The sequence below is a fragment of the Aythya marila genome, assembly GCF_965140915.1.
Source record: "Aythya marila genome assembly, chromosome: 14".
NCBI classification, from domain to species: domain Eukaryota; kingdom Metazoa; phylum Chordata; class Aves; order Anseriformes; family Anatidae; genus Aythya; species Aythya marila.
The window spans coordinates 19,418,596-19,443,205 of record NC_139055.1 but is presented as its reverse complement, the minus strand read 5'-3'; the positions used below and the strand labels follow the sequence as shown (position 1 = coordinate 19,443,205).

Genomic DNA, 24,610 nt, shown 5'->3' with positions numbered 1-24,610 from the left:
CATTTGACTTTGCTTCCTTTTTTTTTAAAAAAAAAAAAAAAAAAATCCCAAATGCTAACATGATAAATTTTCCTTTTCAGCTTTTCAACTGTGGCCTATTTTCAGTATCACTTTTGAGTACCATATGGAGAGAACTTGGCTGTAAATATCCCACAATAGAGGGAAAAACATTGCTTGTATGCTTACGTGTTTTACTTTTCAATGACCCGAGTGACCGACCACCGTTATGGTATTTTTACATGGACTTACCAATTCAGAAATAACTTGATACTGGGGAACTCTGGGTGCATTGCCTGGACCTGAATATTGTTGCATATTTGGCTTCCTTGGAGACAAATTTGTGCCAAGGCTGAGAACAGAAATTTCTTACAAAAGATATGAGCAAGGGCTTTCTAAATAACTTGAATTAGACGCTAGATTTGCTCTCTGAGCTCCAGGCGAGAAGGCCACCGTTTTGGTTAACTGCTAGCAAAAGCAGCACGTGGTAAAACAAATCCTTGTACTGCCCTGGATAGCAAGGTGGGACTTACAAACAACTCCCAAATACATGTGTTTTGGTCACCACGACTCTACAAAAAAAAGTTACCAGGTGAAGTGAACTGATCATTTCCTTGTACAAAAGCACCTTCATTTCCAAGAAGCAGGGAATACAGCAAGAAAACATTAATTTATCTGGCTGCTGCTTTGTCAATAATCCGAGCAGAGAAAAGTTACTTCAGATGTTTAGAGCAAAAGTTGCTTTGTTGCTCTTACGATACGGGCTTTCTTGTTTCAGCCACCGCCTGGAGAACAGCCTCACGTGCACGCTGCACAGAGCTGGTTGGGAAGCCTGGGGGGTGTGTGTGCAGTTGGTTTTTTCTCTCATAACAGGGAAGTTAACCAACGGTGGTGTTCCTTACATTCTCAGTGTTTGAGTGAACCAAACAAATTGATTCTTAATCAGCAAGGCAGAGCTAATAAGCTGGATTTTTTTCTGCAATTGTCTGTTGGCTTCCAGGAGGTGTCACTGCTGTGCTCGTTCGGGTGCTTTTTTTCTCTAGTAAAAGCTAGTAACAGGATAACGAGTTTTTGTGTGTGTGTGTGTGTGTTGGATTTCCCATGTTATTAAGAAAATTCTGGTCTTTCCTAATATTCTTCCTGGTATGATTTTAGTTTAAAATAATAATAAAAAAATAATAATCTGGAGAGGGAACTTTTTTTTTTTTAAACCCGAGTATGTTTTTGAAGGATATAATTTCACAGGTACAAGAACAGGCCTCTTTCTTTTATTTCCCGACTTCCAAATTTCTGCTGTCATGCAGTGGGGTATTTCCTTTACTTTCATTGTCCTTGGGTTTTCCTCTATTCAGAGGAAAGTACAGATACTTTTCGCAGAAATGCTACGAGCTATAAATAACATCACGGAAGGAAGTTAACGTTTTGGCAAAAGTTCAGTGGGACAGCAGGGGACTTTGGCCACGTCCCTTGACGCCAAGACTGGATGGGATCTGAAGCTGCACAGCAACTTCGGAAATGTGAAACTAAGCGCTAAACAGCGTGTAGATGTTTTGATGTCTGGATTTTTCCAAAGCAGAGTGAGTACGGTACCTGTCTGTGGTAGTGCCCTGCTGCCCGCCTCATGATGTGCAGGAGGTGGCAGGTTTGATTCAGGTTGTCTCCTGCGTGCATCCTGCCCAGAGCGAGCTCATAGCGAGACGAACGTGGGCACCAGGGCAACGGGGAACTCTTTTTCCCACCCATGTGCCTGTTATGCAGGCACTTGATGAATTTGCCTCATTAAAAAAAAAAAAAAAAAAAAAAAAAAAGAAGCTGTGTTAAATTTCCCCTGATATTAGTAAAGCGTTTTGCTGACTGACAGGATTCAGGTTTAGTATGTGTTTGGAAGGAGGAATATATTTTGGCTGTCCCTCAGAAGCGCTGAAGCTGCACCTAACTTCTTGTTGGAAGGATTTATGTCTGTCCTGAGCCGATTCAGCCGAGCACTGAACCTGATGTACCTGAGGACCTTCAGCCACCCCGGCCCTGCAGCGCGCTGCTCGCCTGTGCTCTCGCGTTCCTCTGGCTGAGTTGCTGCTGGACTGCTTGGAGTAGTGCAAGGCAGCCAGCTTCGAATTCTGCCCGGTAATTGCCACGAGTTTAAGGGCTAAAGGATGTGCTAGCACTCTTTGTGGAGCAGCACCAGAAGTAACAAAGAGCTTGCCCAGCACCAACCCCTCGCCTGGGGCCGCGGGCAGCGGCGTGTCCGTGGGGCAGGGCAGGGCGGGCGGCAGCGGTGCCCTCACCCCTCGGGTTGCTCAGGTTCCTCCAGCAGGCAGATCCATCTGTTTCCACCCCCTGTGAGGTTGTTGCTCCGTGGTGAACGCTGCTGGGATCCTGTTGCTATTTATTCCTTCCTGGATGACCCCTGGGGTTGGGACCTCTTTTTCTTTCTGGCCTCGAAAGAGGAGTAAGGTCAGGAGGCTGATCTGTGGCTAATGTTATAAATAATCTGGTATAGTATAAAAATCTATGTAGGAAAATCTATATAGGAACCATACAGATGAGGAGAAATGAAAGCTCCCTGTTGCATATTTCACTAAAATATCTTATTCCTGACACAAGACTTAAGTAGGGCTGCCTCTGACTCAGGAATTCAGTTCAGAGAAGTTTATTAATCCCTGTGGGTTTTGCTGGCAGAAGAGAGAATTATTGACTCTGTGGCACCAGCAAAGTATCCCGGATCTATATTTTGTTTAAAGCAGTAACAGTTATTCTTCAGTGCTGTCTGGCTGTGTTAGAAGGATTGCTTGACCTTCGGTGAATTATTTTCCACTGAAGGGGGGAGCAGCTGAAGCCACCGAGTGAGCTGGAGGTGCCATTGGCTGCTGAGCAGCAGGGCGGCTGCCAGGGAGCAGCTACCAGCGAGGTTCTTTCAGAATGTTTTTTTTTTTTTTTTTTTTTTTTTTTTTTTAATATTTGTGCAGCGCTTCGAAGGGGTCGCCATTAACACTGACTGGTTCTTGAGCTGCCTGTGTATGGAGAGGAGCCCCCTCGGCACGTACCGCTCTGGCAGCGGTCTCTGTCTTGCTCCTTCCCCAGCTTTGAGGCTCTCCAGCAGGAAAGGAAACACAGGCTTCTGGTGTCTGTTTTTGGTTGATGGGCTTTTTTGTTCCTGGTTTTGGCTGGGTCAGTTTGATTGTGCAATTGTGTTGTGAGGTCTGGCTGCTTAACCTTGAAATCCCCTCCCTGATCTGCAGGTCCCTGCTCCGTGTCACCTCCAGCAGCTGCCTTCAGAGCTTTGGCTGCTGCAGGACGCAGCCGATGTCCAGGTACAACTCCAGCCGCTACCCAAACCAGGGATTAGGCAGAAGGGTTGAGGCCGTGTTGTTTCCTTGCTTTTGGTATTTTTAAAGAAATCTCTTAAACCGTGCAGGGATTTCATAAAGAGGGACTTACAGGTGAGTTTAACAGAACGGGAAACGCTATATTTTTATAACAGCCTGGTGTTTAAAGTACTGTCATCATTCTGCTAAACCAGATTCAAACAATGCGATTCCATAGCAAAGGTCCTAGAGCATCAGTTTTGCTGAAGATGTTGTGCTTTGCTAGATGTATTTACTTCTGAATTGCAAACAAAAGGCAATTTAAATGAATTGCGAGCCTGTGATAGCAAAACATTATTGAATTTACTTCGGGCAATAACAGTGAGAGAAAACCAACACATCCAAATGGAGTCAGCACTGAGCAGGTGCTCTGAGGCTGGTGCAGTTTATGCTCAATTCTTTTGTTCCTCCTGGAACAATGTTTCACAGATTTTGAAGTCTCTTCACTACTGTTGGGGCCACAGCTAGAAAAGGGTTTTCTTTCATCCAGCGAGCAGCACCATGTCAGCAGGCAGAGATGACGCCTGGAACCCAAAATGTGTCAGGACTAAATTCAGTGTGGGGTGTAGCATTTGCCATAAATACAGGAAATTTGTTGGAATTCAAGCAAGGTTTTAAATACACACGCACATTAGGAAAGAACCCCTTTTCCTGTGGCTTAAATCTGTTCCTGTAGTATAAATCTGTTGGTGATCTGGGACCTTCAGCTGAGATTTTTCTTGTCTAGCAGCCTTGAAAAATTTTGGCCCCACAGCTGTGCAGGTTTATTTCCCAGTGCATTTGGGAAAGATGAAGACAGGCTGAGGGAGTTGGGGATGTTCAGCCTGGAGAAGGCTCCAGGGAGACCTTACAGCAGCCTTCCAGTACCTAAATGGGGCTGCAGGACATCTGGGGAGATGGACTGTTCATCAGGGATTGTAGTGATAGGACAAAGGCAACAGCTTTAAACTAAAAGAGGGGAGATTTACGTGAGATATACGGGAAAAATTATTCACTCAGAGGGTGGCGAGGCACTGAGCAGACTGCCCAGAGACGCTGTGGATGCCCCATCCCTGGAGGTGCTTGAGGCCAGGCTGGACGGGGCCCTGGGCAGCCTGGGCTGGTGGGAGGTGTCCATGCCCATGGCAGGGGGCTGGAATTAACGATCTTTACGGCCCCTTCTAACCCAAACCCTTCTGTGACTCTGTGATATGCCCACTGCTACGGCTGGCACCGCAGTGTTTGGTCGCTCCTTCAGCCTGCGCGGCCGGGCGCTGCTGGGGCAGGGAGCCCAGCGCCTGCCCCTGGGGCCGGATCCACGCTGCCAGCGGTGGGATGCGAGGAGCCCCGTCCTGGGGTGCGCTGCTGCAGCCCCGCATCTGCAGGTGGGAGCCGTGTCCCGCAGCGCGGCGCCGAAAGCGGTGACGTTGGAGTGACGCAAATGTGAACAGCCCGTTTGGGACTCAGTCCCGGAGAAGATGGATTCCACCCACCAGCCCCCACGCTGTTCGCACCGGCTTTTGCAGGATCCTACAGCCAAATTCCTTTTTGATCTGAAAATCTGTTCTGTTACCTTGATGCATTTTTAAAGCTGAACTAATGCATTAAATCTCAAGAATTGCCCTGTCTCCTGCACCGAGGCAAAAGCGGTATTTGTTTCATAATAGAACGGCAACTCCAAGCAACTACTCATGTTTTTAAAGTACTTTGTTAGAGCGCGGCTGTATGTGGCTGTGTAGCTGCTGTAGAATTACATAGCCCAGAGCTGGTGCTGTAAAATATACATTACTGCGTAATCAGGGTGGCAGGGAACAAAGAGCCCTTTGAAGCTGTGCTGGAGCCTCCATTAAGGCTGAGGCAGGGGTGTCCTCAGAGCTTTCCGCAGTGAAATCTGCGGCTGGCCAGCTGCAGACCCCTCCGGACCCGAGCTCCCTGCTGAGCGCAGCCAGCGGGTGGGAGCGGGGCCTGGCCTGAGATGGGCGTCGGGGTAATCCTTGGGCTGGGTCTGGGCCTGGCCTGTGAATTCCTTCTGCTTGATCTTGGTGTGCAGGGTGAGGCAGTGAGCTGGCCCCTGCTCACACGGAGCCGCCGTCCTTCTCTCCCAGGGGCTCCTGTCCGAAGCCCGGCCTGCCCGCTGCTGGCCTGCTGCCGCTTCGGGGCCGAGCACTGGAGAGGAGCGCAGCGACCCCGCGCCAAGTCCCTGCTGCTGCTTCAGCTGGGGGCGGCCTGCTGAAAAAGTCCCCGGCAAGGGAGCCTGAGTCATGATGCTCTCTATCCATCCACTTCTTCTCCCTCACCACCCACTGTGCAAAATGCCTTGCTTTTAAAAATAAAATGTATGAGTATTTTATAGCCATCTCTCTCAGCTGCTTCGCGTCGCATGATGTTAAGCGTGGATATGATGCCCAATAACCCGCTCTTCATGCTAGGCAGTCATATCGAAGCAGTTTACCGATCCAGCCGCGGCTTGAAAGTATGAACCTAATTTGTCATCTTGGGCTTGGACAAGTGAGCTGAAAACCATGCAGATTTACTCGCTTTCCTGAGAGGGAACAGCAGCAACCCAGTCCTGCAGCAAAGGGGGCAGTAACACAGCGCAACAGCAAGAGATGGGACAAAGCGGGGCAGGAGTTCCCCTCCCCTCCCCTCCCTGCACTGTGTCAGTGCCTCCTGCAACTTGCCTTTAACCAAGCAAGAGCGGAATGAGGTGACTTGCTGCTCTCTTATCCAGAGGTTTCAAAGCAGTCAAAAAAAAAAAAAATTTTTTTTTTTTTTTAAAGTCAAGCATTGCTTAGTGCTTAATGTGATTGTTGTATTTGCTTGTAGGGAGGCACAGAACGTCACCAGCACAGACTGGTGGCTGCCGCTCGGCCCGGCCATGGTGCCAGCTGCAGCCGCGGCCCCGAGGCACCCGGAGCCCCGCGGGTGAGGTGGGGGCGAGCGCAGCTCCGGCTCCTGCCACCGTGGAACTGAGACGAGATCAGAAATAACCATTCCTGCTTTTTCATGCAAAAACTTTAATGGTAGCACAACAGCTTCTACAGGATGGAATAATGCACGTCTGGCTCTGAAAATGTCATCAAGACCCGTATTTTCCACCCGTTGACCTCCACCAGGCTAGTGAGCGAGTTTTATAGAGCGCTCATGCCGCAAATCGGTTCTGCCGCTTACACTTCCGGGTACAAGGTGCAGTAATCCACTTGTCTTCAGTTAACTTCTTAATTAATCTACAGGTTACAGACCTAAACTGCAGTTTTATAAACTTAGATAAGTAAACTTTTGAGAACTTAAAATATTTTTAAACCATTGTTTTTCAGTTACAGAAATACAAAATAAATATTTTGAAGATTATTACAAACCAGAAAATTAATATCTTTGTTTATTGACTTTTTTCTTCTCCTTAATAGTACGATAAATTGAAAAAGCCTTTTTAAAAAATGAACTTCACATCATGGAAAAAATATTAAGCATCACTGAATTTGTACAAGTATTTCCAAACAATAAAGTAAATATATGTATTCTATTTTTTTTTTTTCTACCCATCACCAAATAAGAAACGATTATATATCTTACTGTTTCTAAACATATGCATGTAAAAATAGTCATTTCTCTTTTCTTATTTATAGTAACATGGCAGTAACATTTCACTGTAATGTTTCCTGGGCTCAATGCAGAAAGTAGGCAACAAAATTCACTGGTCTGTTATGCAGGTGACCACGGTAAATCACTATCCATTGATCCTTCCTGTCTCTAAAATATATTCAGGTTGGAAGTTTGGTATTAACAGATCTTTTGTCTGCTTTTATTAAGTGTATAGTCTTCATCAGTGTGACCGCTGTTTGGTGCCCTGTGTGCCAGACCAAGCGGAGGCCTCTGGTTTCTCCACAGCTTTCTGTTTGAAGCAGGCGCAGTCGGAGCGATCGCCCGTGAAGCTTCTGCCAACGCGTCCTGTAAGTCCCCATCGCTTCACCGGGGGTGCTGGGTTCTGAGCGCTGGTTTGCCGAGTGTTTGGAAATGTTACCTTTTAAACGGGACATACTGAGACTTGGGGACGGGACGGGACAGGACACATGACTTAAAGTCTATACAGCTATTATTACATTGAATATATGTAGTGGCACAAATGAACCTCAAATATTTGGCAACAAATAAACCTTCCAAAATACTGATAAATGTGCATAGGAACTTGCTCATTCCTGGGCTGCTCTGGTGTTTCCAACCTAAATGTTTTGAGGTCAGATTTGTCCCTTTCACTTTCCTGGAGCTAGGTACAGAAAAGGGCTGGGGTGAGGGGCTCTGCCCCGGGCTGTTTGGGGTAAGGAGCCCCCCCGAGAGGGGGCTTGCCGGGACGGACTGCTTGTGCTCCTGGGCTTTTCTCTCCAGCTAATTTTTTTTTTCTTTTTCTTTTTTTTTTTTTTTTTTTTTTCTGAATCTAGCTGAGGTGCTTGGTGCTTTAACTGTTGTGGTTTTGGGTTGGTGGCTTATGAAAAACTAAACAAGATCAAGTCAGGAAATGAAACACGTGGAAATAAGTGTTCATTAGAGCACCTGGTGACTGAGAATATATCACGGCTTGGGTGTCTCAATGAGCTACAGCCTTAATGTTTGTTTGTTTGTTTTCTAATGTTTTAGGAAATGACCCATTACTAAAGGGAGCGCAGGGTGGTTGGGAGAGTGCAAGAAGTAACTACTGGTGTTGCACAACGTGGTCTTTCACTAACTTAGCGGTATTGCGATACCTTTTTTAAAGTCCCATGTTCTTGCAATCATGTGATCATCTAAGAAAGAAAAAACAAACCCTTGACTTCCATTTATAAAAGAGGAAGAAACTCTTGAGAATGACTGTCAAAGGCTCAGCAACTGGAAGACATAGAAATCACAGCCCAGCAGGGTTTCATAATTATTGAGCTACCGGTGGCACTTGGGTTTGTCAGACCAACGTGGTTCCAGCCAGCAAAGCCTCGAGCCTGCCCTTGCCCTCTTGAAGTCAACGCTGTTTCCAGTAGCACCTTTCTGTAATTTTTCAGCACATGACAAGATGTGATCATAAAGGCATTGCATTGCTTTGGATGCAGCATCCTCTTACGTGACTCGTGTCCTCTCACCAAGGAATAACGAGATCCTCTTCACCACAGAGCAGGCGCCGGTCCCCAGGGACGTTTTATAGACCCCAGTCTGGCTACAGTTCTCAGGCTCCTAGGAGAGCAGCCTGCCAGCTTCCCCCTGAGATGGCCGTGCAGAATTCCCTCCTGAGGTGCCCTATCGCTGTTATTTTCCCCAGGGCAGCCGTGGGAGGGAGCCCTTTGGGTGCAGCTCCGGGAGGCTGGGGGGCTTCCCTCACCCCTGTGCCTGAGACGAGTTGTCCACTGCGTGAAGTGTGGGGAGGCAGTTAGTTAATGCTGTTTTGTTACCTCTGCTGCCTTTGTTCGTAATTCATCAGGAAACATGACTGCAGTTCAAGCTCAGGGGGGTAGGTTACTTACTGAAGTGCTCCAAGGTTTCTGCCAGGCTAGGCAGGCAATTAAAGCAGAGCTGATGAATGGTCTGATTCAGCTCCAATTCATTAACTAATCATAAGAAATGAGCAGACAGAAAATAAGCCCAACTCAGGGACTTGAGAGAGGTTCGTTAAGGGTCCCTGTGTCCCCATGTGCTACCCTGTGTGCTTTTCCAGAGCTCTTTCCCTGCGCTCCCTGACAATGCGATGCTGCAGATGGTTGGAGCCCCAGCAACCGAGTGCCTTTGCATTCAGCCGGGGAGGCAGAGAGCAATGTGTTTTCATTACAGAAATGCATTATGCTGCAGTACAGTTGCAGTTGTATTTTTCCTTTCCCGCTGTTGTTTCCTTTGAGCTGGGTCACGGTGAGGCAGGGCTGAGCCTGGGCAGTTCAGTGAGTGGGGCCGGGGCCACTGCAGGGAGCAGCACGGGTGGGGTCCGGCCCTTCCCGGGCTGCTGGAGGAGATGCAGCAGCAGGGGCACGGTGCTGGTGTCCAACCTCTCTTCACTGGGGAAACTGGGCTGAAGAGAGTCTGGAAGAGGGCAAGAGAGGAGAGAAGATAAATATATACATATGAAAATGAACACACACCCTTAAAGAGCTCACCCGCCTCCATGCAGAGCTACCACCCTCCTGCCAACATGTGATGCTCCCTTTACATTGCTAACGATAAAAAAATAAATTAAAAAAAAAATGAGAGCAGCCAGAGGACGGACAGGGGTTTGGAGCAGATCTTCATGAGAGATGGAGTACACTTCTGGTCCCCAGCCCAGAGCTGAACCAAGAAAATGCTGTTTGTGCTCCAGGCTCTCCCTGAGTGGCTGTTCTGCTCACAGAACAGAGGTGATTAGAGTAATTGTTCCAGAAGAGACATTTCTGGTCTGGTGCACTTAGAGAATTGCTCCTGGCAGACCCCGTGGATGTTTCCCCTGGTGTGAGCAGCCTTCCCGTGTCGATGAGGATTGCCTGTGGGGCACTGCCTTGCTCAGCGCTTGTGACACAGCTGCAGGTTAGCTCCCATTGGGGGTTCCCCTTTAGGCTGGGTTTTTGGGAGAAAGCTCTTGAACCCTCCCTCCTTTTGCCTGCAGTGTTCCTCAGTGAAATACTCCAGTCCAGATGCTGCACCCCACCATTTTGCACTGGGCTGCAGGATTAAACCAGTGGGAGGTAGGCGTGTGGCTGGGAGTGCTGGGTGCTGGCAGTAAGATGCTTATTGGAGCTGTTGCTTTAAAATGTGTCCTGTTTTCTGTTCTTTCTTCCTGCACATTGTGGATACATTTAGGGAACTTATCACCATAGCATCAAAGCACTGAAATACCCTGTGCAACAGACTCTGAAATCTGTCCCAAAATAGATTCCTGCTTTTTTTTACCAAGGCACCAATTTCATTGTCAGTGCTTCCTTTCCCTCTTGGTGCCTGTGACTCTGTGCGTGTGTGCACGCATGGGCACAAGTGCCAGAGCTTTTTCTCTCCCCATCAGCCCAACGCTGTCACGTGTTGCCGTAACGCAGTGGGTCAGCTCTGGGGGAGATCTGTGTGCTTTTGGTGTTTTTGTGTTAAGTCTCCAGTGCCGTGTAATGGGCTGAGCAGTTTTACAAGCTTCCCTGTGTACATGGGTCTGTGAAACCTCACTGCTGTTTATCTTGGTGGAAGAGGGTGGCTTTGCTCCATGAAAGGCAATGTTCTGAGCTGACAACGTTATGAGCAGCATCCAGCTGTTGTGAGCTCAGATGTTCAGACTTTATGGCTTATTAAGTCTTAAGGCATGCTGAGCACCTTTGGATTTTCCTGATGCTCACGGAGTCTACTGAGGCTTGGCTTAGTGCACCTGACAAATTGGGTGATGCTGTGCTTCCTCCCCCCTGGGCTTTGGTGGCAGGACTGAGGCGTGAGAAGGAGCCCACAGGCAGCTCTGCAGGTGTCCCTCTCTTTTTCTCTTTTTGCAGCCCCAAACAACTTCAGATTCTTCCTTGTTGCCTGCCTCTTGTGGGAGCCCACCCCATGTGCAGATTAAATTTACAAGGTGACTTCAGCGTACATCTCTGCCTGAGGCCCCAGGGAGCTCCCGTGTGCTGTTTTCTCCTTGTCTCTCGCATTCAAACACCTCTCTGCATGCAGGTTGTGCTGAGCCCCCGGGCGTCTGCAGTCACTGATGCGCTCCCTGCTCTCGAGGAAGGCTCCTTTTGAGGTCCTGATGGAACGGGCTCTGGGGTCTCGCAGGGCAGAGCTAATTGCTGGCAACAGGCGAGGATCTCAGATCAGAGCTGCTGCAGGCTCCCCGGGCACTGCCTCACTGCTGGCTCTCGAGGGACCCTGTGCTCTGCTGGTCCTGGCAGGCTCGAGGCTGCCTCTTGCTGCTGGGTGTAGAAGCCCACCCAGGAGGGGCAGTAGGCACCAGCAGGTGCCCCGCTCTGTGAGCAGCGTGGACAGGGCCCTTGTGTTAGGCTGGGCTCTGCTGTGCTAGCAGGAGGTGAGGATGCTCCTTTCTGGGGGCAGTCAAACACAGCCGTTCCCCTTGCTTCCCTACGTGTGCTGTCCCTTCTCAGCACCGAGCTGAGCTTCACATTTCCTTCCCATTTCTCCTCTTTGGCAGCATTTCTACCTGCATAATTAACTCTCACGTGTAGCTCCAGCCACCCATGCCACTGTCTTGAACGAGTCTCAGGGAGGTCAGCTGGCGAAACGCATTGGATGCTTTGTCAGCAGGTTACGGGTCAGGTCACACCAAGCCACCCGGCCTTTCATCAGCACACACCAAGTGATGGTTGGAGCCAGGCGTGAGCCAGCAGCCCCTCCTTCCCCTCCACACTAACTATAAATTACCGACTGGGACGATCCTGGACATACTTAATGCAATTCTGTTTATTTCTGACCGTGGCTGGGAGAAGCGCAGTTGTTCTTGGTTATAGAGACAATGTATGAGGCTTTCTGGTTTAGTTTTAAAGGGTTGAGAGGAAACTCCAGCGAAGAGCTGCCATTTTCTCTGTGTTGTTCAGTTCCCACTGAAATGGCATTGCTAAGAGCTGTCTTCACCCTCTTACTGCCACTTGCACCACCTTTTATACCTGGGAAAAGTGCACATTTTCAGTTTGTCAGGATTTTTCTGCAGGACCTTAAATGGTGACAGACAGCAGCAGGCAAAGAACTTATCAGTACCAGTGGTTATTTCTGTGCTACTGAAAATCCCTTCTTGGGGAGAAGCCAGCTTCCTGCTTCACAAACAGAAAAGGCCTGAAAGAGCAAAAAGCAGGGTCTGTGGGCTAGTGGAGGTTTTTATCCATTTCATTTCCTTAATTCCAGAAGAAAACCTCCTTCTCCAAGGCACAGCCTCAGAGAGTTTCCATCCACCAGCAGAGTTAATTCTGTAGGTTCTGTATGTGATTAACCAAGGGTGTGATTTTACAGCAGTTTCGGAAGAAGCACAGCTGCTGCTGTTAGGAGCTGCTAGGAGATCTAATGTTTGTTTGTTGTGGCTCAGGTGGGAACCGGTGGTCTCTAAACCAGCAATGAAAGCGAGGTGTGAGAGCCAAAACCTGCTGTGCAGCAGCCTGCTGGGCGCTGCCGGCTTGCCCGTGTGCTCCCAGGGGGGTGGCTGCAGGGCTGGGCTGGGGCTGGGGCTGCCCCGGCAGAGGGGTGCTCTGTGCTGGGGGAGCGCCGAGTCCTGCTCTCTGCTCCTTGGACGATGTTTCAGGCATCCTAATGTAGGCTCAAACCCAAGAATCCCATTTAGGGTGTTTACAAAAGCAATATCCAAATGGGTGGGTGGTGAAATTGGAGTAAGCTCATGGCCAGCTGGGAAGCGGCTGTCAGGTAGCTAGAGGAAAGCAAGGGACGAGGAGAAGCAAGATTCAGTACCCTCGTCTGCACAGTCTAAGTGGATGTTGTGAGGACATGTCCCTTTCTATTGTCCCTTTCCTCAGCAAATCACCTTTCAAACTATTTTCTGAGTTACAGCTCCTGGGCTAAGACCAGAGAGAAAAGCAAGCAACCGACCTAACAAAAAATCCAAGTGAAAGCCCCTCAGAAGGGAACGCGAGCATCCAGCTAGAAGCTGACTGATTTTGATTTATGGTTTCTTTATCCTGCAGAAGTAGGAAGGTAATGAACCACTGTTTTGATCTCTGTGGGTCTTCCTGTGGCAGTGAGGAGATCAAAACAAGTTTAACTGTTTCTGATACCTGTGTGCTTTCTTCCCTCTCCCGCTCCTTCCCCGACTCTCCTACAGGCAGCCCTATGCCGTGCCGAGGAGCGCTGGCTTCGTGTTGCCCTAAGCCCAGCTCCCTGCTGCTCTGCACAGTTCCCCATGGGGGTCCCACAGCCCAGCGTGGGATGCCCGGCCGGCTGGGGCAGGGACAGCCGCTGCCCTGTGGGGCTCCCGAGCTCTCGGCTGGGCCCGGGTGCCGGCAGCATGGCCCACAGGGAAAATTCCCCGGCAAGGAGGGGTGGCAGCGGGTGGGACGGGGAGGCACATTGCGGGGGGACACAGTGCGTGGCGGGGATTACCGTCAGTTCGCGGAGACGCTGCTGTAGCTCTTCCTGATGGGGAAGGTCAGCTGGCCCGAGAGGTCCAGCGATGCCGCCTTCGGGTGCAGCGCCCTGCGCGGGTGCAGGGGGCTGGCGCCGAGCCGGGGCGAGGGCAGCGCTGGCAGCTCGGGGCCTGGCGGGCTCCCCTCGGGCAGCGGGGGCTCCACCACGGGTGCCGGCTCCGTCCTGCTGCGGAGCAGGCGCGGGGAGGGCTGCAGGCTGTGCCGCTTGGGCGGCGGGGGGCTGTGGTTCTGGAACCTCACCGTCTTCACCTGCTGCAGTGAGAAGGGAACACGTCACCACGGGGAAGCGGGAGGCTTGCCGGGAACGCTGTGGTCCCCCCTGAGCTCCCAGGGCTGCCCCCCTCGGGGTCGGTGCAGTGACTTGCCCTTTGGGTGCCCCGGGAGGGGAGAGCTGTCAGCAGGGCAATGATGGGGTGTCTGCCTTTTTACCCAGGCAATGTCTCTCTGGCTGCCAATGGGGAGAGAAATCTCCATTCCAGGCAGCTCAGCCAGTGATGTGAGGGAGATTTGGGGGCACACAGGAGTGCTGCACAGCCCGGCCCAGCGGAAGGTCTGACATCCGGGTCTGGCATCTGCTCATTTGATACCAGACTCCTGGCGACCTCTGTGGGATTCATGCCTCATTTAAGACCTCAGAAACTCTCAAAATTTGATCACGTACAATGTTCATTCATTCACTCCGAAGGAGACCCTGCAGCACCCGGCCTTTCCAAAGGGCTTAATTTGAACAGCAGAGTCAGCAACACCATTACCTGATCACTTAATGCAGGTATGGATCCTGCCGATTTCTATCAAGAAAAAACCTGGTGAGAAGGGAGCGAAGCCCGTAAGGGATTGGGGCCATGGCCAGTGCTGGGCTGACACCAGCTGTGGGTCCCTAGAGGGCTGTGAGGTCCCCCCGGCCGTACCTTTTCGGTGCTGTTCCGGGAGGTGTCTGGTTTCACCAGGATGGACGGTGGAGCTGATGCAGGCGGCTTTGGGGCTGGCTCACTCTTTGCTGGAGGGTCTTTGGCATCCAGGATCACTGAGCTGCAGACAGAAGGCGTTCTGCTTTCCCCTCCTCTGACCACAAGCACTGGTGAAGCATCGTGGGAGAAGTTTGGCCTCATTCCTGCCTCAGCCACGCCAGCTCCAGGAGGGATGCTGTGCGGCTGGGCGCTGATGTGCTGATAGAGCTGAAACTGCAGCGGGCGCACCGCGGCCGTGGGAGGACGCCGCAGGGAGCCGGCAGCCTGCACGGGGCCCCCTGGCTGCCCCGGCCTCTGCAGGGACCCATCTGGGGAGCAAGAGCCACGGGAGGAGGTGAGTTAACAGGAATGCGGTGGGTCCCGAGAGGAAGACAACAGCAAAGCAAAGAGCAGAAGTGAGCAGTGGTTATGTATCAGCAGCCCTGTTCGCAGGCTGGTCCTCACCTCCCCAAGCCCTGTGCCGGGCAGAGACCCTCATTGGGAAGTACCCGCAGTGGGGAGGCAGCACATCCCCGTGGGTCTGGGCACCTTCTGCCATTTTTTTTTTTTTTTTTTTTTCTGAACAAGCAAGAACTGTAAGCACAAGCCCTTATGCCTGAGCCGTCCCCACAGTGCTCATGGTTTGGTGCTGTTTGTTGTTCCCACTTTGGCTGCTCCATCTGATACCTGCTTTCCAGGCTGCAGTGCTGGAAGTCACACACTTTATTTCTTCTGCAGCTTCTTGCTGTTTGCAAGATTGATTTTTTAAACAGAGCCACCACAGGGGAAGGAGTCCTTTGCAGTAAAATAACTTTTAAGATAAATCCAATTTTGAGTCTAAAACCACTGACAATAGTTCTTGCAAATGAGCCTCACCCCTGCCAGTGACACTGCCTATCTCCAGCCGGCAGCTCCGCCTGGAAGTATCGGGGAGTATGCCAGAGTTGCTCAAATAGACTTGGAAATATATTCCAGAGCAGCATGTATGTTCTGAAGATAAACCCCACCAGTCTCATTGGAAAGCGTTTAACCAACTGAGCTCTGAATAAGCTTTCAAAAAGAGTTTTTCTTTGCCAACTCAAAAAAAAATATATTAAAAAAGGAATCACCAGAATAACCACAGCTGGGGAAAGCCCGCAGTGCTTTCATGGGGCATTTTCTTGGGCATCCCCTGCAGCCCGGGCACGTGGGACCAGTGGCTGCAGAGCTGCGTTGGCTGGCAGCACGGCTGACCACAGAGTGACCCCTGCTCCTTATTTTTGTGAAGTATCCTTTCTCACCTTCAGCCTATTGATGATTTTATGCACCCTGGATATTTCCAAGCTGAAAAATTTTGCTCCAGAAATAGAAGTTATTCCATTCTCTTGATCATTCTTCTGTATACTTACTTCTAATTGTACTGTATTCTTATTGAGGTAAGAGAAATGTGAGGTATTTGGGATATGAGTTCACTAGAACTCCTACAATGACACAGCTGAGTTTTACTCTCTTGTTCTGAGTTCCTTTCTTAATAATTCCTGCTTCAAATAACATTTCAAATTAACCTTTTTAAATTGCTTCTGAGCATGGAGTTGGAGCTCTCAGAGTCATCTGTGACAACTCCAAAATCCCTCTCTAGAGGGACGCAAGTAATTTAGGGCCCAGTGCTGTGTGTGCATAATTAGGGCTTATTCTTCTCTACATCCCTGTATGGATGTTTCAGCTACCGCTCTAGCTCCCCGTGTTGCTTGGTGTTGTGAAATTATCTCGTGGATCTTTGCAGCCCACCTCAGACATGACTGTGCTGAAAGCCCCAACACCAGCGGCAAACTTTGCATCCCCGTCCTCGTGCCTGATGCCAGCCGCGCTCCGTGCGGGCGCTGCTCACGGCTGTCCCCGGGGGCCCGCGAGCGAGCTGCTCTGCGCAGCGCTGGTGGAAGCTTTTTGGCCGTCCGCTGTGCTCAGCAGCCACCTGTTTAGGCACTCCAGCTCCTTCAGGGAGCTCAGGCTTGTTGAAAAGACTGCTCTGATTCCCCTTTCCCCCACCATGTGCAAGGTTCGCCTGCCTATCCTCTGATTCCACTTAGGGACCGATCGTATGGTCTCAGTACAGTCCACCTTTAGCTTGCTGGCACTTGTTTCACTTACTTTGACAGCCAGCCCTTTGCTCAGCATCCCGTAATGCTCAAGGCCCCTCCCAGCCCCCCGGCAGCACCCCTGGCCCCGCACTTACTCTTCCTGGTGCTGCCACGGCCACGCCGCAGTGACGCCTGCCCCGTGCCCCCCAGCGCGGCCGCGCTCCTGCCAGGCGAGGGCACGGGCACGGGCAGCGCAGCCACCTTCAGCGGCCGGCTCTGCCGCTGGCCGCTCTCTGAGATGCTCCCCTGGGAAGAGAGCGAGGAGGTCGACAGCGTCCACGAGGCGTACAGGGAAGGCAGCTTCGAGTCGGAGAGGCTGGGCTTCCTGCTGGCAAGGGAGAAGGAAGGGTGTGAGCTGGCGTTCAGAGGCTTTCCATAAGGAAAGCAGCAGCTGGCCCCAAATGTGAACTGCGTGGGTTTAAATGCTCCTGCACTGCTCTTGTGCCAGGGTTTTGGTGGAAAACACTACAGATGGCACAGGTGGTTCAGGAGGGTGGAATATAGCGCCCAGATCAGTGGTTGAAGCACATTTGAGGCTCGTTGGGGTGGCTGAGCTGTGCTCTCCACTGCTTGTTCTGCTCTGTTTATCAGTGAGGTGGGGCCGTGGTGTTATCGGAGCTACTCTGTGAGCTGTGAAATGAGATTGGGGGTGCAGGTGAGCCACCAGTGTGGGTGCACGGAGGGCAGCACGGGGACCCGAGCAGCACTGGGACTTCTGGTTCTAACTGGGAGATTGGGCAGAACAGAACATAAACAGGGAGCGAGGAGCTGAGAGGAAGATGAACCAAAAGTGGCAAGAGCACCTTGGAGATCAAGTAAGTTTTGGATTGACATCAGGATACTCCGAAGAGGCAGAGGCTGAGATCCCCTTGATCTTCTGATGGCAGTTACTCAGAACAAGGCAAAGTTGCTCATGAGGGAAGGAGGGGATCTGTTTTGTCCACCTCACAAGGAAATGGGGGAGAGGGAATGCTGGCTCTGGGCTGGGGACAAGCAAGGCACTGGGCGCTACTTTTCTAAATAACAATGTGGTAATCTGCAAAGAGGCTTCTTGGCTCATCCCCATGCTTTCTGTTTCAGACCCAGCACTGCATTTCTAAGCTCTTTGTCATGTCTTTGCCGAACCTGAGCAAATATCAGGGGAACTGAGGGCACAGGCAATTTTTTTCCCTCACCTAAATTGCATATTTTAATTATTGCTCTTTCTAATGTATGTTTGTTTAGTTAGATCAGCGGCTTCTAGCATTTAAATGCCTGCTCTAAAGACAGTATTTTGATGCTAAGAGAGCCTTCAGCTTATAGTTTCCCTTCTGGCAGAAAAAAGAAGAGTGGTGTCATCCAAAATGAACAAAGGCGAGTCTGAGACCAGACCAGCTGCTGCTCAGCCTGGCTCCCAGACTAACTCATCACTGTGTGGTGGCACCTGCAGGTCTCTGCCCAAGCTCCTGGCCTGCATTAATCAGCCGTGTGAGAAGAAAGAGATGTCCCTGCCAATATCCCAGACTTAAAACCAGCAGACGAAGGCTGACCGCACCATTGGTGTATTTAGGCTGTGTGCCACCCCAGGGCAGTGCTGCTGAACCCATCAGCTGCCTGACTTCTCCCTGCACCAGCCCCTGGGTGTTGGGGGGAGATGTGATTCCCACGTAGTGCACACAGCCAGGCAGGTGTGCAGAGAAATAAAGAGCAGTGGGAGGTGTCCCTCCCATGGCAGGGGGTTGGAGTTAGATGATCTTTAAGGTCCCTTCCAACACAAACCACCCTATGATTCTGTCATCGTGAGCAGTCACGGGCTGTTATCAGTGCTGCAGGAATCCCGTGCGGTGATTCCACCGGGGGGATGAGAAGACACAGCATCCTACACGTGACCCGCCCCTCTCCACATGTCTCCGTTCCATATAAGAGAAATCAGACCTGAAAAGAGGAGCGACGTAGTTGCTGGGGAAGATGCCCACTCTCCCCGTGACCAGCGACATGCCCCGCAGCCAGCCGTCGTGGTACTTCCCAAAGATGCGGACCCCTTCTCCTTTCTGCAGCTCCAGCTCGTCCGGCCCATGAGCCATGTAGGAGTGCAGAGCCACGCACCTGGGGAGACAAAGGGGGGGTGAAGGGAGGGAAGGCAGCCTGCAGAGAAGCCACTGCCTGCGTGTGAAGCGCCTGGAGCACGTCCCGAAGCGCCTGGTTTTAGCCGTGCTGAAGAGGTGATGCTGCGGGGTCTGGGTGAGAGGCTGTCTGCCTGAAGCCTCCTCAGCCAGCGCTTGCATCAAGTCTTTGGGTGTTGCTGGTACTGTGGAGAGAATGTGCAGGGAAGGAACAGCCTGTAACTTTAGGCCAAAGGGGATATGAATAAAAGAAAAGCCAGCAGGAATGAAGAACAAAGCAGATCTCATCAATGGCTTCTGTCCCAGAAGAGCCAGCCAAGCCAGCCAAGGGCGACAAGCATCGGGGAGGAGAAGGCTGCTCTCCTTACACAGCAGGTGCTCCATTGAAATAACTGGTTACAGACCAACGGGGGCCTGTCCTGAGGCAAGGCACCCTGGAAGAGTGCAGCATGGTGCCCTGCCCAGGCGATAGCGTCAGGAATGTGTTCTGCCTTTGAAGCACCCCGTGAGCAAGAGGCCCTGAGACTGCTTGCCCTGAGCATCCTCTGGAGGTGCGGGAGGGAGCACGGCAGCACGGGGCGGCAGAGGCAGCGCCAGTGCTTGAAGCCCGTCCTCCTCGCTCCTCTTGTCCTGCCACGACCGTGCAGAAACACGCTGGGACCCCAGTCACTGACACTGGGGGGGGTGGTTAAGAGAGAAGGAGATGAATGAGGAGGGAGATGGATCTCCTCAGGACTAGTGAGGAAACTGGTTTAGAAATTCATTTGAAATTTCATTTTTCCGTGGAGAGGGAGATGTGATCTGCTCCCACTATTATGGACTGTGTGGCAATTAGTGGTTATTTAAAAAAAACAAAAACAGGGGACTGTCCAAGACTATCCCATAACTTTTAAAATGGTTTGTTCTCTCTCGCTGTTGTTCAGAACAATCAGCTGACAGTTTGTCTAAAAAAGTCTAAGATAACTTCTGCTGCTGCTACTTGCACAGACCAGACGAAGTTCAGCGTAAGGGTGTTCTGATTCTGCAGCGGCTTATTTTATACAGGATTTGTCTTCAGGGGCAGGACAGGCACAGACTGGTTTCATATTGTAGGGTTGAAAAAGGAGCTGTGCAGAACAGGCAGCTGATAAAACGCTAAAATACAATCCTCATTCTGAAAATTATTTTAAGGCTTCAGGAGCGTTCTTATAGTTAGAAATCACTGCGTTTGTGTGCAGCAGTCTTGGATGACCTATGCTAATGCAAGAAAATAGCAAATACCATGAACATAGAACAGATTTCTAGATATTGCTCATGTGTACAACTGTACCCAAAGGTCTGGCTCAATGCTGGGAAGGTGCTAATTACCATGTAGACAGCTTGTTGCTATTTGGTTGTTATTGTGTAGCTTACCACAGTGCCAGGCTGCTGAACCCTATTCAGAGGAAAACAAATAATCACAACATACTTACCTACTAATTTTAACTCTGGGAAACTTTTAAAAGATTGGATCATTCAAAACATCAGTGACCTTCACTGCCTTAGAGTAAATACATAGGCTCACTTAAGGTGTGATTAGTTTCTTAATATTTAAAATTTTTAAATGTACCATTGATAAGTGGGTGAAACTATATATACATAAATATGTAAGTGAGGTAGTAAGGTGCAAAGATAGTTCACCTGCGGGAGATATAATAATTCAAAAAGATGAGCACAGTAATTTGGAATCTGTCTCAAATCTTTCCAGCAGTGTATCTAAATTCTTCCATATCCCCTGATCTCCCTAAAATTAATCTTCAGCTGCCCCAGTAGGTCTCTGCGACCTCCTGCTCAGAACTGCCATGGATACTCATGCCTGGATGGGCACTCGGATCCGGACACACGGCACCCGCGCTCTGCTCTGCCTGCATCTCCTGGCACACGACAGCCTCAGGCAGGGCTGGCTCAGCTCAGGTGAAGGTACAGGACATGGCACGACACCCCGGTGTTTGTTTCCTTACGTACATGTTGGCTGATAGGTGGTGCTGCAGGTGGGGGAGAGTGACAATGGCTGCTGAGTGCCCCAGCGATCCTGAAGCGGGGTAGTAAGATGCACTGACCTGCAGGGAGAAAGAAAACCACTGTTAGTCTGAGTATAGGCTTATTTTAGCCACTGGGAGAGCGACTGAAAGCATTTAACAGGCCTCACCCATGCTTCCAAAAAAACGAAGAAAGAAAGACACAATCTTAAAGAGAGGATTTCTGTTGGCCTGTGGCTCTGAGGAGCACCATGTAATGGTGGATCTAGAGGAGACAACTGACTCAAGCGTAACCCCGCCTAGCAGCAATTACTTGCTCCTCTTGATATCTCCAGAAGATTGCGGGGAATGGAATGAGTATCTCAGTGTATTACATAGGAGACAATTGCCTGGCTCCATGCCCCGGTCTACATGGCAAGTAATGCTGGCTGTTGGTCTCAGTCTCAGCAGTGGAGCTGCAGGTGCACAAGAAGAGGGTTGGTGTGCACCATCCGTCTGCCATGCAGCCACGGACCTGCTGCTGGAGGGGTCTTCTGGCTCAGCTGGTCCCTTCCCTGCCTGAAGCTGCACTGGCCTCGGTACAGGGTCAACTAGGGTACATGCCTTTGACTTTTTTACAAAGACATTTCAGGTGTGAGAGGAGTTGAATAAAAGTCCAAAATGTAGTAGGAGGACTTGTGGTCCTTCTGATTTAGCACTGACACACTTTCCAGGGTGCGGCTCGGTGGGGCTGGTGGAGCTTCTCCCACTCTGTAAGCAAGGAACTCAGCTTTCCCTCTCCCCATGAGGTTGTCTACCTGTGTCCGATGCACTTACACCCCCTGTGTGCATTGCTAAAATGAGGATGAGTTCCCTAAAGTAAATAAAGAAACAAGGCGTTGAGCAGACAAATATCATGTCTATGTATAAGTGGGATATGTCTAGATTTGCTGTTGCAGCTCTTGGTGCAGGTTCATCTTTGATTCAGGAATAAAAAGGAGCTTGGAAAAAAAGCATTTCTGACCCAGACTTTGCTAACCAGGAGGAGACTGTCACGTCTGCCAGGTGAGGGACTGTATAATCCTTGTTCTTTTACTTGTTTACCTCCAGCTGGGAGCACTGGCATTATCTAAAACCTCAAAAAAATACAGCCTTCACCCCAGTGATCCTTTAATAATTGTTATTAAAGCTGTTTACCATGTCCGTGGCTGAGGAGCTCCACAAGCACTTGCACGTGCATAGTGCAGCCCCCTTGGGCAGAGGAGGGAAGCAGCGAGGAGAGCCCCGTGCAGACGGGCACTTGGCTGGAGCTGCCCCTTCCCCACCGCCCAGAGCTACCAGGGCCCCAGCGCCCAGCATGTCCTCCCCTCGCAGGACTCTTCTGTGCTTAAACAAAGAACCTCTGCCCCCTTCTGCTGTCGGAGTTCTGGGTTTAAAACTTGCTTGGGTAACAGCACTGAAGTCCTGCTGCATAACTGCTGCAGGCTTTAGATGTTGAGGACAGATGGACAGATACTAGATCCCTTTTTCTGTCTACTGTTCTGAAAGAAATCTCTTTCAGATACTTCTGTCTTTGTTCTTGTGCACAAACACAAAAACACAAAATGTGGGATGAGGCCAAGTTATGGGAGAGAAAACATGCTTCAGATGGGGTTCATCAGCTTGAGAGGCTGTGACAGCACTTCCATACTCGGGGCAGTCTGGGTGGTGGTGTGCCCTGCAATGCCAGCCCGTGCTCATTAGCTACCAGCAGCTAACAGATGGCATCTGCTTGCCTTGGGAGAAAACATTTGCTCAGCATGGTGGCTAATTTATCTAGGCCAGTAAAGGAGGACAGGCACAGGTGGGTCAGAGGCTCTCATGTACATCCTTCCTCTAGGAAAGGGAACCAGAGAGGTGGTGTGGGAAAAAGCAAAGAGGAAACTAAATATGGATAATGTGAGGGCTGTGATTACCATTTCATTAGTTCAGCAGTTAATTTCAAGGGTTTAGGATAAATAGGATGACCTCTCTGAGGCTAGTAAACTGCTCTTCCATCTGCAGTGTACTCTGCAGGCTGAAGGAAGCTTCCAGATGTAGGGAGCATGACATGGAGATGTTTCAGTCAGCTGCCAGTGCAACGTGGGTTAGCGTTCAGAGCTGCTTGATGGAATGAGCAGTAGAAATGGGTACTGGAGCTACTAGATATGGGAAATGCTAATCCTATTCCACAAGCATATACAAAAATGCAGATAAAAAAAATCCAACAAACTATATTAGCCAACTATACCAACTAGACAACATTCTTCAGTTAAGGAATTCTGCTGAAGGGCTCAAAGGACGTCACAGGTCTGTGAGCTGCCTCCTGCTCCCTCTCCCCTCTCCTCGGGCTGTGTCCCCTGGCACATACAGCAGCACCTGCCCCTAGCCAGCAGGCTTGCAGCACGCTGGTGGTGGTCCCTGCTGTACCAGGAGGGAAAGGCACTGGCCTGTATCCTGTTGGGAGCTGCAGGACAGCATGCTTTAATGGAAATACATGTATTTCCTTGCTGCTGCAAACTGATTCATCAATCAAGGTGTAAGGCCTTTCAAAGAAAATAGAATTTTTCTTGGGAAGGTGGACTCTTCCCTCTCACTTGAAAGTCCAATTATCTTTCAAATGGCAAACGCCAAACAATTTAATCTGAACTTTTTTGATTGGTTTTAGCTGGCTGCCTTGTTTACACGCTCGGCAGGGAGACAGAGGATTAACTGGAACAAGGACAACGCAATCCCTCTCCTCTGAGGAGTGGTGCCAGGCAGGGGGCAGCACGTGGCCGTAACACCCTGCACTTCTGCAACGCCTTGCTTGGAGGATCTCCAAGTGCTTTACAAACATTAGGAGATTAGCCAGGTCTCTCAGCCCGCACAGGCGGGGAGGTTTCGTTATCTCTGTCTCACAGACGGAGGCCGAGGCCTATGGCGTGAGGCGGAGGCAGCAGCGCTGCTGCCTGGCCCTCACCAGTGCTGGGCCCGTGGGCTCGTCCCTCGGCCACTGGCAAAGCGCGTTGAGGGTGAGGAGTAGCGGTGCCCGGCGCTGGTGCAGGAAGGCCCAGGCTACTGAGCTCACTGCTCTGTGCCACCATTGCACTCCTCCAGTTTGTGCCCAGTGCCTCTTGTCCTGGTGTCATGCACAACTGAGCAGAGCCTGGCTCTGTCCTCCCTGCACGTATTTATAGGCACTGATAAGACCCCCCGAGTCTTCTCCAGGCTGAACGGTCCCAGGTCCCTCAGCCTCTCTGCACAGGAAAGGAGGGATAAACCGCGGCCTACTTTGTTCTCGAAACTTGCTCAGCCGGTGATTTCCCTTTCCTTCCCAGTGATGCTCTGTTTGTGAAAGGAATTGTCATGGAACCACCGCCCTTTCAGACACGCACAAGCCACACGAGGCTTTTCCAAAGCCCCAGCACTTACTACCAAGGCTAAACCTCCACAGGAGGCTGCCGCCTGGGCAGACTAGCCCTTGGGACAGCATCAGCTCTCGCCTCTTCCATTGCTCCTCAGTCCTGCAGCTTCTGTTGTAATCAGGAGGGTTCCCTTATCAGCAACTTCAGCACCGCGGCTGTTCAAGCTGATTACTGTCAGGGAGCTGTATGCGTCCTCAGTGGGATACGACCAGCAATATCTGGCTGGCAGTTCGTATCGAGGCTTGCGCTAGAGTCTCAGATTTCCACCTCAGTCAAATACCGTAACCCAGAGATGGAGATGGAAAGAGGAAAAGCTGCAACCTCCGTGGCCACGTGCACAGCACATAGATCCCCCCCTAAATCTGCAGGAGAAAAATTACTGTTTATAAGAAAGGAAATTCAAACCGTTCTAAGGCAACAAGTTAACACATTCACTCTATTGCTTATGCTGTTGACAATAGCTCACGCTGAGACACTTTTGGTAAAATTATATTGGGTTCATGAGACATGATACCATTTCAATTGAATTATAGTTCTATTGTAAGGCTTCATTTCCTCTCACATAAACCAGGATCTAACATCCAAGGCTCTTCACAGGCTATTGCTAAGTACAAAATGCCTGCTGGGTTTTATTGCATAGACACTGAACTACCAGG

General features: G+C 50.4%; 1 protein-coding gene across 1 annotated transcript in view; it reads right to left on the bottom strand.

Annotated features, from left to right (window-relative positions):
* Positions 1 to 6,369: 6,369 nt before the first annotated feature.
* The window catches only part of SH3RF2 (SH3 domain containing ring finger 2), a 37,430-nt gene continuing 19,189 nt past the window's right edge, over positions 6,370 to 24,610 (bottom strand). Inside the window, exons 5-10 of the mRNA XM_082771852.1 lie at positions 20,537 to 20,631; positions 18,366 to 18,536; positions 16,547 to 16,779; positions 14,296 to 14,663; positions 13,344 to 13,639; positions 6,370 to 9,371 (exon numbers count right to left, since the gene is read on the bottom strand). Of these exons, the coding sequence (XP_082627978.1) occupies positions 13,346 to 13,639; positions 14,296 to 14,663; positions 16,547 to 16,779; positions 18,366 to 18,536; positions 20,537 to 20,631 (1,161 nt within the window). The 3' untranslated portion in view covers positions 6,370 to 9,371; positions 13,344 to 13,345. The remainder of the gene's footprint in view (positions 9,372 to 13,343; positions 13,640 to 14,295; positions 14,664 to 16,546; positions 16,780 to 18,365; positions 18,537 to 20,536; positions 20,632 to 24,610) is intronic.